Below are 16,089 nucleotides of genomic sequence, written 5' to 3' on the forward strand. Positions count from 1 at the left end.
CGGCGTACAATAGGCCCTCTGAGGCCGCGGTGCTTCTTGGCCGGTTTTAAAAAAAAACAAAAAAAAAACTACCCATCGACCCCAGCTTTTGGTAGATCTTTCCTCATCCGCTCCTCTTTCTTATGGAATTCAATTCCCTCCTTCATTCGTAGTTCTAATACCCTTCCAAACTTCAAATCCCGTATCTTCGACCACCTTCTGCCCACCCAATTCCGGAAGAATAACAATTGACAAGGTTTATATATTTTTTGCTTTAGTATTTCGTTTTATATTTGTAAATATGTATATTAGCAGAAATTGTACCTTTCCATTTATTACTTTTAGTGTAATTGTATTTGATTTTTTTTTCTCCTTTTATTTATTATCAGAAGTTGGTCATCTTATGTTTTATGATATGACATATAGTTTTATTTTATTTTATATACTTTGTAAATTATTGTAGTTCATTTTTTCTTTTCGAATTCACAGTTTTATTATATTTTATGACGTTTTATAATGTTCATTATTATGTTAATTTCATATTACTCTAAGGCTTTGAAGCCTAATTTTAACACCTGTATATTATTCTAAAGGGATCAATCCCAGAATAAATAAAGGATATTATTATATATTTTATAATTAGATTACAATTAATTATTAGAACCTTAAAGTGAGAAGGAAATTTTAGCATCGAGGAAGATAAATAAATTCATTTGCATTCAGATAGTCCTTCATTCTTAAGAAATTCTGTAATTGAAATAGCACCAAAATTTGAGATTGGCCCGAATATCAAGTAGTTGTATATATTATCAATAAAACTAATCCACAGAAATTGCCAGGACAAGCCATACAGCCATAATATAAATATATAATAATAGAAAGCTTCTCCATGTCAAGCTTTACTAGGAGTGTACAGAATCCCATTCTGATCATGCTTAATTTGACTACCTTCTGGGCTCTACCAGAATTTCTCTACTTGATTATCAAGTATTTTTGGAGTTGCTACTTGAACATCCTTTCCTGCGAGTTCTGAGGACTGGTTCACTATAGGTTTGTTACCAGCTAGGTTAGGAGACTGGTGCCCCCTCCATTACCATAACCTTTTCCTTTACAATATCTAGAGACTAGTTCCTTCCAGCATTGTGGTAACATCCAAAAATGAGTGGCCTTTCGGTTACCCACCATCTATACTAGGCTATATCTCATTCCTACTTTCCTTTAAACATTGGTATCACTGATTGTATGAAGTGTGCCTTCAACCTAATGCCAGGCACAGCTTCACTTTTGAATCGCTGGTTTGATTTTAGTGGACTGTATAAAATAGTGATAAATAAAACATAATTAATTTAAACGAAAGATCTACTGTATAAATAACAGTTAAAATAGGGGTGGCCGAAACAACAAGTGTGTTAGTTAATGTTGAATGATGGATCTATGATTGAATGATGCTGGTTGAATTATATTGATAGGTGGACTTACTCCATGGCTCGGTTTCCTCTCTTCATTTCTAATCTTCCTCCCCCTCTTCTGTTCCGGGAGGCACTTCAAAGTGTCTACTCACTCATTTTTCTAGCAGAAATAGATGACGATAAACAAATGGCTGCCTCTGGTCAAGGTTCGCTAGCGAGTGGGAGTGCTTTTGTTTTCTCGGCCACGTGGGGTGCTATTGTTATGATTAGCCATATGATTGTGGCTGTTTCATGTCTTCCATTTGAACAGAGTACTGAGAATGATTAAACATGCATTACTGAGGCCTTCTGAGAAATTTTACTAACCTCCCTTGAAACAAGAGTTTAAATATTGGAGCTAGATTGAGAACAAAGACCAGAAGGAGATTAAGGGAGCCTTATTCAATTACAAATGGGTTGAAGCAGTAATGCTACCTCTCCTCAACACTTTTTAATATCTAAATTAAACATACACTGAAATGGTGGAAACAGAAGTAATTTTAATTAAAAACACATATATTACTTCAATTCAAATGCTACTCAGGAGACAAAATTTAATACTTGTTTCACCTGTTTCTGTTAAGATTACGCAAGTATTGAAAATTGAATTAAGTGTAATAAATAATAAAATGTCATATTCATTTCTTCAAGAATTGATATTTCATTATTAAAATTTATTTATTAACATTGAAAAACACCATATCTTAAAAAAATACATTCTTTTTTGAGAAATAACAGAAAAATTAACAAAAAAAAAAAATATATATATATATATATTTAAGAAAGTAAAGGCATATCAAAGATCAAATGAATACACCTTTTCCTATTTTATAAATAAGGTCGTTTGAATACACTCAATTTATAAAAATATTTAAAGCTATGATATAAGAAAACTTGTGATATTTATAATTGATATGGAAATAAGGCTTCTCAGATGAAAAATAGAGCCATTATTTACAAAATCACATACAATGAATAAGTATGGATTACAGAAATAATACAGCATAATTTAAAATTAAATATAAGATCATACAAAGAATATTTAACTAAAAAAAATAGAAGGATCACAATTGAGGATATAACACTGTTTGAATGTAAAAGAGAAAAATAATCACGTTATCAAATTCATGAAATCAGAAACTGTTCAATCATTTGAATATTTTTTTTTTTTAGATTTCTATCACTTTCTTGTAATTTATTCAGAACTTAATTAAAAACCAATTTTATTAAGAAACTATGAAGTTTTTTTTTTTATTAGACTGGTGATCCAATCAAGTAATAGTCAGTCTCCACAATATTATGATAATCCTAGAACGATTTATGTGGTGGACTATATTCCTAGAGTAACATCAGTATTATTATTAATATTTTTTTTTTTTAGTCTTATTGTTTCATTGACTCTCCTGATTCATGAAATTGATAACAGGTTCTTTTAATTAAACGTTTTTAATGAGTCTAATAATATAATTATATATACAACTATTCAGTACCAAACAACTAAGCATTTAAACATAGAAAATTTAAGTGATAATTGAGTCTGTAATACTCATTTTTATGGTATAGTGTTTTAAACTGCATTCACTACAAATAAATATAAGGTAACAATAGAAGAGAACAGAAAAAACAAACAAACAATGAAATCATCAAATTTAAAGTTAAAACTTAGCTATACATCATAAACATATAAATTATATTAATGTGTTAAACATGAGGAATAAATTAGGTATAGGTATGTAGGTAAGTAAATAGTATATGACTAATATTAATAATGTATTTATTTTTAAAATATACTGACAAATATTAAGGAAAAATATATTATCCAATGTGCCAGTAATTCATGTAAACCACTACACTACTATATTTCGGTTTGTATTAAATTTAATTTACACATTCATAAAAATTGGAAACAATAGCACTTTTGATTGATATTAAAAAACACACACCGCTTTAAATAATAATGCATAAAAATGAAGTGATTTGTTATACTTGATCTTTTCAACAATAGTGGAATTTAAAAACCTCCTCACAATAAAGCTGCACAATTAAATATTTTGGTGTCCCGAAACCTGTAATATGAAATTCAAAAACATATAGAACAAACACATGTACAAAAAAATGTATTGGAAGATCATTGATTTTCCATGTGTAATATATAAAAGGAAGATGGTCTGAGTGCAGTAAGAAACAAAAAAAAATCTCAAATAGTAATTAAACTTTTCAATGTGAGCCAACATTTCGCTCCACGTTGCTAGGCTTCACAGGGCTAAAAGTGATGCAAACAACTAAAATAATCGAACAAAGAAAGAGAATAGATAACATGAAATAAAAGTAAACTAAGGTGTGGCTAAATATGATAGAAAATTTGTAAAAAGTTAAAAAAAAATAAATAAAGTAAATTAAAGAAATTAAATTAAAATTAACAATGAAAGGTAAAAATAAACAAGAAATACCAAAAGGTAATAAATAATTAATGAAAACAGAAATGATACAAAATAAGAAATTAGATAAAAAAGAAATATAAAAATACAGTAACCACTAAAGACGGAAAAATAAGGGAAATAAGAATAAAAGTAAAGAAAAAAAGGAAAATAATGAATAAAGTAGGGCACCCACGTAACTGAATGGAAGTAAACACAAAAAATTAACTGAAGGCTGGATGAAAGACAAACAGTATAGAGGAGCGGAGGGTAAGTAGCTGTGAACAAATAGGTTACAGTTGAAGGCAAATATTTATAAAATAATGATAAAGATAATATTAAATATAGACAAACATCATAATATCGATGAAACTAAAAACCAACTTAAAAAACCGTATTTCCTAGCACAAAAAATTTTATCATCCCTGTAAACCTAAGGCCTATGACCTGGCAGTCATCGTGGCCGGGAATGGCATAACCAGATTGAAGAACGAAGCGGAGAGATGTGCCAGTCTAGTTCGAGAGTGGTGCGTGAGGAGAAGTTTGAGTATGGCCGCAGCTAAGACTCAGGCCATACTCCTAAAAGGCTTCATGGACAGGGCTCACCCTATCACCCTGGACATACAGGGAGAGAAGGTAAGGCCGGGTGAGGATGACATACCTCGGAGTAAGGATGAGGAGAAGCTTCGACGCCACCTCTCACCTGGTATACCTGAGGGATAGGGTGACTCTGTCACTTAACGGGCTGAGCAGTAAAGGGGGTGCTTTCTGGGGCCTCAGGCACCCGCTACAATGACTATTTACAAAGGAGTGGTCTTGGGTATCCTGAGGTACACATCCCCTGCGTGGAGTCGAACCCTCATGCTGGAGCAGAAGAGACTGGCCACTACGCAACGACTGGCTCTGCTGAGGGTCACGAAGGTGTGTAGGACGGTGTCGCATGAGGCGGTGCAGGTGCTGGCCGGAGCAATGCCCCTGGACCTCATCCTCAAGGAGAATGCTACGAAGTATGATGTGAAGAGGTAAAGGCTGGGAGTGCTACCGGCAGGACTCCGGGAGAGGATCGGCGAGAACCCGAACCTTTGGAAGAAGTTCCTGCGGGAAGAATTGATTGAGGAGTGGAATGGACGGTGGCGGACAAGTGAAAAGGGTGCGACACTGAGGAAATTCTTCCCCGCTGTCCACTTAAGATTGAGAGCAGGATGGGTCAGGTCATCCCAGACTATTAGGTCTAGCAGATCCTGACAGGACACGGGGGATCCCAGGGAAAGCTACAAAGCTTCGGAAAGAACATCAATCCCCGGTGCCCGACGTGTGTGCTCCCAGAAACACCAGGGCATGTGGTATTGGACTGGACCACGATGGAAGGACACCATGCCAAGTAGTTGAGGAAGAGCGGGATCTTTGCCCTTGCTGAGTCGGACTTCCCTCTCCTGATGGAGAACTTCCCGTACTTCAGGGAATTCATCTACGGGTGGAAGGAAGTCCAAATCCTAATGCACTACCCCACTGTTGCAAACCCCATATGGCAGCAATGTCAGGAAGGGGGAACAAAAAAAAGAAAGTGGCTGGAACAAATAGGTTACACTTGAAGGCAAATATTTATAAAATAATGTTAAATATAGACAAACATCAAAATATCGGTGAAACTAGAAACCAACTTAAAAAACCGTATTTCCCAGTATAAAAACTTTTATCATCTCCTGCAACCCTAAGGCATAAAAATGCCTCATTTTGGAATCAATATACATCAATTTACATCATAAATCCATCAATCATAAAGTTGATACACCTAGTATCTCTTTAACCAACCAGCACATCTCAAGCCTTATTAAACTACCATAATTTTTCTGTTATTTTAGTCCATGTTCCACATTTCAGAAGTCAACATATCTATAATCCTTCCATATCTTTTTTCTGTTTTTTTTTTTTTTTTTTTTATATTTATCTCATATTTTTCCCTTATAATTTCATTTATTACTTCATATTTTAAGTTTAAACTCCATCTCTTATATTTTATTTATATATTTCATCTGTGTTTATATTCATCTGTTACTTCCATTTTATTTTACATTTATCACTTTATAATTCATGCTTTTATTATATATAGATAATTTTAGAAATATAGTGTTCATAAACAAAAACCAAGCTTACACACCTCTATATCTCTATTCAATTCTGTATCATTTTTTTTTCACTATTTATTTATTGTATCCATTCTTTTTATATTATTTCAATTGTGTATTTCATTCATATATTTTTAAATAATTTCTCCCTCTTATTATGTATATTATCATTTAATGTCTACCTATATTTAATATTTCCTAATATCATCTATACTTTTATGTTATTTTATATATTTTTGCCTTCAAATGTAATGTATAAGTTCACAGCTACTCCCCCCCCCCCACTACTCCTCTATCCTGTTGGTCTTCTCAATCTGTCTCCACATATTTAGCAACACCTTAGTTTACTTTTATTTCATGTTATCTATTCTCTTTCTTTGTTCAATTATTTTAGTTTTTTGCATCATTTTTAGCCCTGATGAAGCCCAGCAACGTGGAGTGAAATGTTGGCTCACATTAGATAGTTTAATTATTATTTGATTTTTTTTACTGCACACAGGTCATCTTCCTATGAAAAAAAAAATAGCTGGCATGATTATTCACTTTATAATCAACCTGTTCCTCCTTGATACAAATTAATTATAAATATAGAAGAAATATATTATCTGAAGCTTTTTCATTGATATTAAAAGAGAATATTAACACACATAAATTTGCGAATAATGTGTATTAAAAAATTATTATGATGAAAAAGAAGATTACAGTGCAAGACAATTTTAGAAATATAGTTTTCATAAACAAAAACCAATGTACTAAATAATAAAAGTGTTTTGTAACAACACTTATACCTGAAGATGGACAATGGTCCCAAAACGTTGTGTTTAAAATGTCAATTTTTAAATAAAGAATAATTTAGCTAGGAAAATGACAAAATATAATAGATTTGGGTAATTAAGTATAGTGGAACCTCATTAAACAAATCTTTCAACAGTATTTTATCAAATTATTGGTTAATAGGAATTATCTTAGTCAAAATAAACTTTAAAATATAATGCTTTGTTTACTTTTGTACTCATTACCCCCTAATTGTATTATTTTACCTTCCCTATTAACAGTTTTCAATTATTTTTTCTCTTCTGTGGGACTGTGTGTTAATTACTTGACAATGGAAAGAGCTCTTCAATGCTTAAGAGAAATATGATTTCATACCCAAGAGACCATGAAAAATGTGACCTTGGTCAACAGATGAGAGATACAATGATCCATCTTTAGACTTGGTGAAACTGCAGCCTTTCTCTAAAAGAGATAGAGAATTTCATAGAACAGATACAAAATATTTTGATTTCCATCAGAACTGTAAAAAGGAGGCTCAATGAAATTAACCATAAGAACCAGCACCAGAATGGAACTTTTCTTACCAGAGCTTAACAAATGGCAACAAGGCTTCATCTCGAACAGCAAACTTGAATTGCAAACTAGAAGATCGGAGGAGAGTTAATGACACCAATGAAGGAGAAAGAATAGCTGCAATATGAAAAAAATTTAAGGGGTAGCAGAATGGAATGGTATAATGTTATGAATGGAATATGGTCCGGGTTCGGTCAAATAAAATTCAAATAGTAATAACGATTTTGAATTGAGCCAACGTTTCGCCCCACGTTGCAGGGCTTCGTCAGGGCTAAAAAAGATACAAATACTTGACATAGTTACAAAAAAAAAAAAGTGGAAAATAACAGGGGTATACAGTGAAACGTAAAATTTAATAAGAAAAATGAAAGTTTATAAACAATATAATAGTATCAGAAAGATAAAGATAAAAAAAGAGAGGAAATATTAAAGAAAGTACAAAATAAGAGATGAAAAGGGAAAAGAATAAAATCAAATGAAGATGAATGAGACAAAATTCATACCTATTCTTTTTTAGCCCTGACAAAGTCCTGAAATATGGGGCGAAACGTTGGCTCAATTAAAATAGTTATTACTATTTGAGTTTTAATTGACCGCACCCGGACCATATTCCATTCATTTATACACACGGTTAATCAGCAATCTTCCAGTATAATGTTATGTTTCATTTAAATAGGATCAGTCAGTATAAAGAAAACGAACAAAGCATTATTTTACAGTTTATTTCAGCTATAATAAGAATTAATTCAATAAAATAATTTAGAAAGATTTATTTAATTTTAAACTAAATAAACTAAGAGGTGCATTTTGACACTGATTATATAATTATTGAAATAAAATACAAACCAATAATAAGGGATCAAATTCTTTTTTTTTTGTTTCTTCCTTAAAATTGTCTGGATAAGGCCAGGAATACACTTTATGAATTAAATCATCTTCAAAATTTTCAGAAGACTTCTGACTACAAAATGTTACCTTATGACATAAGTATGAACCAATTGATCTATAAAAGCTTTCACATTGATTGCATTCAAATATAAGTGAACATTCTTCTTTCAACTCCAATTCCTGTAAATCATATAGATCAGAAATGATATTAGCACTCACATTTAAAATGAAATTATTTACTTAATAATTCAATTATTCATTTAACACAGAGTTTTATTATACCAAATTTATAGTTTATTTTCTCTCTGTTTCATTGAATGTTGTACAAACATTTTTTTAAATGAAGTCATGAATAATGGACAATTAGTTATATCAATTCCTTCAGTATTAAAATTTCACTAGTCATAATCTTATAATAATTTGCGTTTCCACTTATAAAAATTTTACTTCCCTATAATATGGAATATAAAAACTTTAAGGTACGTATATCAATAAAGAATGATTTATAACTTACTATGGGAATTGAAAATGGATATACCAGGTCTGTAAATATAAAACTGGGACTCACTCGTTCACAATTCATGGCACAAGCACTAGTTGTTCTTAAATATAAATTTAATTAAAAGCAATTTAAAAAAGATAGCTACTTTTAAAAATAAGTGTCTTAAGTCACCAATGTTTTCTAATGACCAGTTAATAATTTAGGAAAGTGGAGCTAGTGAGAAGATCCTTCAATTCGGTAAAGGTAGCTTTTTTCTTTCATTATTTTTATTAATTTAACCATAAGTATTATTGGAAAACAAAGTCTTATCACTTATATGAAGGAGATGGACTAATCAATATATACTAGTAAATACTAATATATACTAGCAAAGATAGATTTTTTTTTCTATTTTCAAAAAATAATTAACTATAATTTAATTTATAGTTAATTATTAATTACTAAATAATCAAAGGCCCGCAGAATTTTTCTTTGAGCATTTTTCATAAAATTCCTTCATTTTTCTGGCCAATCCACCGATCTTATCTAGGTCATTATTCTCAAATCTCACCATATGATCCAAGACCAAAGCTGTGCCTACAGTTTTAGGGAATGCAATATCTGCATATCTAATGGATCAGTCGGTGTCAATTCAATAAACTCTATTGAAGCAGGTAAAGTCCTTTTTTCTAAAGAATATCATCAATTAATCTTTGACCCTTTGGTGCCAGCATGTCATAAGGTATTTTCTCAGCATGTGGGCTGGTGTTTAGGACTCTCTGCCACATTTGTGACAGAGGAATCCAACTTCTCTCTGCTGTCCACTGGCTCCTGGGACTCTAAGCAAGGGTGTGTAATTAATATTGGGTTGTAAAATAAGTTTGTAGCGTTTTCCAATATTTTAATTTAGTCCTCTCAGTTTTTATAAAATCATGTTTACTTGGTCAATAATGTTTACATATCCCAAAAAAAGGTTAGTTAAAGGGCTTTTATGCGTCAGTTTCAACCGAGATTCCTTATCTTTAAGTAGTATTTTGCTTGCTCAAAATGGAAGAGAAAAAAATTCATTTTCATCATTTAATGATTTTTTTATTTCTGAAAATGAAAATCCACTCATAATTGATTAAAAATATTTACAAGAATCTGAAGTTTTTATTGAAATTGCCAGTAAAAAACGCTACGAACTTATTTAACAACCCGATAAATATTGAAACTAAATAATTTCAGGGCGTTCGCCCACTCCGACTTCGAGAGTATCTGTTAGCTTTTGGGGTCTTTTAGAAATGGCTAACACCAATACCCTGCCACCTACAATCAGCCCATTAGTCGAAAGCATTCTCTTAGAGCAGGAGAGAAGAGGAATGCGAAGGGAAGAAGGAAGCATGGAGTAAGTCCACCAAGCAATAGTTAATTCACATCATCATCAACCACCTCATTATATCTACAATTTTCCATAGCCCAGTCATTCAAAATTAATTAACCCTTTTAACCATAAATGTTTCATTTCAGCCACCCCCTACACCACCTGTAACTTAGATAATAGAATTTTATTTCCATTTAATCATGTTTTATTTTTCAATTATACAGTCCACTAAAATCCAACCAGCCAACCAAAATGAATGTGTGCCTTGCATTGAGTTGAAGGCATACTTCATACAATTCCCTTAGAGTTCTCACACTTCAATGGCCTTGATCCACACCCAGTCTTTCAGCAAACACCATGATTTCAGCTTTGTAATTGTTTGTAGATTGGAACAAGACATTCGGATCAAGTATGGTCCTCGATAGCTCCTCAGTGAGTACATCACCGATGAGGTGTTAGCAGGGAGGCTTATGATGGTCTTGATACCCCTGCGAATATTGGTATCAATACTCTCCAATATCACAGAACGTATAATTGTAAGGAACAGTCTTTGGCTTGAGCAAGCATGAGCGCACTAATTTATTAAATACCAGCTTTCCTGAAAATGTATATCCCAGATATTTTATGGTTGCTGTTTAGATGACATCTCCATTCTCAAGGGAGGACTTCAATGACAGCAACTCTCCTTTTTCTGAGGATCTATAGCCAGACCAATCTTCACTTGCAGCCTTGGCTCACTATTTATAATTCTCTCTGCAGAGCTCCGGTCACACATTATGACAGCCTGATCGTCCGAAAGCCCTTTGAGGACCACATTCTCTTGGTCACTTCTTAAGTTATATCCAAATTTATTTAAATAATCCAGATCAAATGATCAATGGCCAAATTGAACAGCTAAGGCGACAAGGGCCCACCCTGAGGTACTTCTTGTCACACACTAATCTGGTTCGTTGAGTGGCTACCTACACTAATTTTGATTTTATTGATGACTAAGAGAGCAATGATCACATTTTTAAGGTCAGGTGACACCCTTCTTGTCTCTAACAAGCTAAAAATGTGTCCAGGACAAACTTCGTCAAAAGCGCCAACAACGAGAAAAAATACTGTGCAATCATTTTTCTTATTGTTATGTTAGTCTTCTGAAATATAACTATATTAAAATTTTTCAGTTCAACAAGGTGAAAATGTTATTAATTTCCAACTTCTATAGAGTGATGGCTTCTTGTAGGATTGTTAAAAAAAATATATCAGCCTATTTATAAAGATGATGAGGTAAAAAAAACTTACATTTAGAATATTATCACTATTCTATATCTTTTTTGTACTACATTTCGGGTTTCCCCCTATTCATGCATTAATGTTCCTCATATTTCTTTTTGAAATATTGTCATATAATCACATTAATTAAAATTTATAGCACATTAGCTAAAACAATGTTGTTCACTACTGATACATTCATCTGTCCCTTTAGCACAAATGTTAGTGTTCATGTCATTAGTTGTGGACTTCAGGACTGCAGAGACTAGGTTATCTGGTGGAAACATTTAAGAAATTAAAGTTATTAGGATTGAAGGAAGTTTCAGGGATGAGATAAGGTGAGAAGTCGTAGAAGGAAGAGGATCAGCAAAGAAAGAGTTAAACTTGTCCGGATAGATTGGTTAATAAGAACAGGATTTAACGCTTACAACAAAGAAATTCTTAAGAATTTTCCATTTCCAGGAGCTTGGGATAAGATATTGTGAAAGTATTGCTCCTTGGCGCAGCATAAGGAAGTTTGGGTAAGGTTTCGGAGGGACTTAAAGGTGGAATAGTGATCTGAAATTCTGGTTGCGTCTGAAGCATCTTCTAGCCATATCTCTTCTCATTTACTCTCTCATTGCTGAGTTGATCCATGGAGCCAGGGGACGTTTGAAGATACAGGTTTAAAAGAAGCGTATTGATTGAGGAATGTAAGGAGATTTGAGGTGAGGCATTCGACCATGTCGTCAATGGATAAAAGTGAATAGATAGGTTTTAAGGAGGGGGAAAGTGCATCAGGATAGGGACCAATGTTTTCTATAGTTAAGAAATCAAGGTTTCACCAACTAATTTTCTTTGGAATAAGCATGGGAGTAGGGATTATGTAAGAAATTTTGATGAGGTTATGGGATGAAAGAAAAGATGTAGAAATTTAGGAGGACAAAAAATCCTGTGGAGAATCAATGATAAATAAATCAACGCAGGTATCAGTGGACTGGGTATGATGTGTGGATTGGTAAGGAACAATATATAGGTCTACATAGAAAATTAGATCCATAAGGTATAATGTGTCAGAATAATCTGCGAGAAGGTTGGTGTTGAGATCACCTGCGATTATTATATTTTGAAAGAGAAAAACAGATGAAAGGAGGGAAGATTCAAATGTATCATTAAAACTGACTCGAAGTGGGCGGTAAATGACAATATAAAGGAGGGAAAAGGAGCTTGAACAAAAATGTATTTCAAATCGGGGGTGGGGGGGGGGAGAGGGTGTCAAGGAAGGGAAACTTAGAAGGATTTTGGCCCTCATTCTATCATGAAAGTATAGGGCAACACCACCACCAGTTCGATCATGACAAAGGAGAGTATATGGAGATAGGTTTAAGCCACATTTCTGAGATGGCAATGATGTGGTAAAAATTTTGGAGGAAATAATCCAGGAAATCGTCATAATGTGCAGAAAGGGATAGGGACTTAACATGGCAGGATGTTAGGATACTAGTCACGTGTAAATTAAGGAAAGGATATGAAGCGGTGAGGAATGGATCACTATAATTGGAATAAAGAAGGTAGATTAAGAATGTGATGAAACCTGGTATTTGATTTAACATCAAGGGGGAGGGTATATTTACTATATATATGTATGTATATACAGTTGACCGTAAAAATTTAAATATAAGAAGATGGTTAGGGTTGCGGTAAAAAAAAATGTATATTTACTATATTCATTTTTGAATTTAATAAGATGAGAAATAAACTAATGATGGAGAATCGTCTTGAAATATCTACATAAATGTGAAGCATACAAATATAAACTTTAAGATACAATGAAAAGATAAGATGATACTCCATAATCAAAAAGAAAAAAAATCTGGTGAATTTAAAGAAAAAAATATTAGTAGAAAATATAAATCTTCAAATAAAATGAAAAATAAATAATAATATATAATAAAAATTAAAATAAATTTCTTATAGAATTACAAGTAAAGATGAGTATAGACAAGTTAAAAATAAATTGTAAATCTCTTGATAAAGTGAAAAATAAAACATTGCGCTGCTTGCAGGGGAAAAATAATAAATAAATAAAATAAAATGTATAAGTAGGCATATTGTAAGTAAAATATAAAGATAAAAATAAAATACCTAACACCTTACAGACAAACAATGAAATAAATAAGGCATATTATATACATTAAATAAGCAACACATTAAAAATAGGAGAATATAAATTTGTAGATAAAATGAAAAAAATTAAATAAAATGAATAAGATGTGATGTTCATAAGAAAAACGAAAGATTAAAAATATCTGAAAAATAAAAATACAGACTTCTATATAAAATGAAAAAAAAAGGAAACAATACTCCTTACAGAACAAAAGTGAAATGAAATATATAAATAGGTAGGGATTTCTTACAATAAATATATACATATACATATCTTTAAATAGAATAAAAAACAAAAATTGATAATAGGTGGAGAAAAAAAGAAAAAGCAAATAAATAAACAAGAGATTATAAATATATGTAAAATAAGAATATTAATCCCTAGATATAAGAAATAAGATGGTCCATACAGAAAAACAAAAATAAAATAAAATAAATGCTTAGTCATGTTTAAAATAAATTTATAAGTAAATGTTAATGTGTGGAAAATAAAAGTATGAACTCCCAATAAAATAATACTTTATAAAGAAAAGAAGTGAATAAATCGCGGATTTCCAAAGTAGTTGAATACATTGAGTAGCTTCCATGTCTTCAGCTTTATTTATCATGATTGCTAGTAGGCCATCTTTACACCGGCAATGAATCTGGTCCCCCAGTGAACCAGACTTATTCAACTTAGCCAACCAATAGAGATATTGGTTGGCAGAGGTCATCTTCTCGCTAATGTATATCCGCTCATCACTCTGCCAGCCAAGGTGCCGCATGGTGATATCTCTTTTAACTTTCCTTAGTTATAGCACCTTACCTCGTATTGTTTGGTAGGTGAAATGAACAACTATCAGCGGTGGCCGGGGATCTTTTCCTTCAGGTCCTTTTCTTTCTACCATGTCTACATCCTGATTACTTAACTTGATTCCCAGGGCCACTCTGATGGATAAAACTAATTATTGTTTTCTAACAACAATTTTTTGATTAGCTCGCCCTATTTCCTTGTCCTTTCTTCCATGGACTTAAGCCTCTCAGCGTTTCCAAAGGATATGTCAGCCTGTTTATGAACTTAATTTTTTAGGTCCTTAATCCTTAATATCGTCTGTTATTTCGCCGACTTCTGCCAGTATCTATCTTGGTAACTAGCTTAGCTAGGGACTCACAGTTGTGGCAGCACCACTGTTTTTTTTATTTCCACTACATCAGTATCTGTGATATTACAGCATTTACTGTATGAGATGCTTTAGCAGTTTGAGTAGGCGAGGGCCGTCCTGTATTCCCTAGTGACCCCTAATTTATATACAGGACACAATGCCATGTCAAGAGCTGCAGGAGTAATGAATATAGTAGAGGGGGTAGGTAGTGGGGGCACCGGTGGCCCGGAGAGGTAGCAATGTTATCCAAGATAATACATCTCGTACTAATATCTTGACTCTAGTATTGAGCACTTTGATTTATTTGTTTTACTGATTTAAATATAGGCAAATGAACGAGAAATTTGTATAATATTATAGCAAACAACAACTAATCATTATCACTACGTTGAAGTCAATATTGATAAATGTAAACTCGACAATGATAGGCTGGGAAACTAGTAAACAAGGTTAATACTCTGGTGATGTTCACTGGTTAATGGCTGAAGCCAAACAGAATACTGTCCTACCTTCTACCAGCTAAGATTATTCTGGGTTTTGCTACCTTTAAGGATTTTTACACTCCTTCAAATGTTTTTTTTAAATAAAATTATTTTTTTAAGTATATAAATTTAATTATATTATTTCAAAATTTTTTGAGACAAGGTAATTATTTATTAAATAAATAAAAAATTAGTATCCAATTCTGTCTCAACACTTTATTTCTCACTAGTCCAACGTTTCGGCCATTCCAGCCATCTTCAAGGACATCTTCAATACAAAACTCCTCCTCACATTAATTCACAATTTCACTACCATATGGTGGTGTATTTTATATTGTTGATAATTTTATAGAGAAAAATAAATGTTAATGTTTTTAAATTTTAAATAAATAGGTTTTGAAATTAGAATAAAGAAAATGACCTGGGCAGAATAGCCTGCAATAGAAATTGTGATTTAATGTGAGGAGGAGTTTTGTATTGAAGATGTCCTTGAAGATGGCTGGAATGGCCGAAACGTTGGACTAGTGAGAAATAAAGTGTTGAGACAGAATTGGATACTAATTTTTGATTTATTTAATAAATATATAAATTTATTTACTTATGTATTATTTTATTTTACACACTTCCAATAACATGTTCAAAAGATTTTTTTTTATTTAAAAAATATTTCTTTTACATTTTTTTAAGATTATTTCACATTTTTAAAATGTTTTATAGGAAAGATGGTGGTATACAATAACTTTCAAGAGTACTTATTAAGAAATTCGGATAAAAAATCCTGTAAAATATTTGTTAATACCATATTTTATAATTTTTTTTTTTATTATTTATTTAATGTAATTTACAACTGTACAAAATAATACAATACGTAAATATGTAGTATGTTTCATATAGACTTGAAAATCTTGGGAAGGAACCACCCATTGGTGGTACTTCAAACATTAATTTACATTAGAAGGTCCCGTGGCCATCTTCTTTTCAGACGCCTCGGAGGATTATCAGGGATTGTTAAGG

At 32.1% G+C, this 16,089-nt stretch overlaps 1 protein-coding gene across 1 annotated transcript; it reads right to left on the minus strand.

The window, feature by feature from the left end:
• Window positions 1-3,184: 3,184 nt before the first annotated feature.
• On the minus strand, window positions 3,185-8,385 carry LOC106685346 (uncharacterized; the record flags this gene model as incomplete). The annotated part of the gene is given in 2 exon segments (XM_067046692.1): window positions 3,185-3,493; window positions 8,164-8,385. Coding segments are annotated over 2 exon segments (246 nt in total), but the record flags the coding sequence as incomplete, so codon positions are not given.
• Window positions 8,386-16,089: the final 7,704 nt, after the last annotated feature.

Source organism: Halyomorpha halys, unplaced genomic scaffold (genome assembly GCF_000696795.3).
Source record: "Halyomorpha halys isolate HHAL.00 unplaced genomic scaffold, Hhal_1.1 Scaffold683.1, whole genome shotgun sequence".
NCBI lineage: Eukaryota > Metazoa > Arthropoda > Insecta > Hemiptera > Pentatomidae > Halyomorpha > Halyomorpha halys.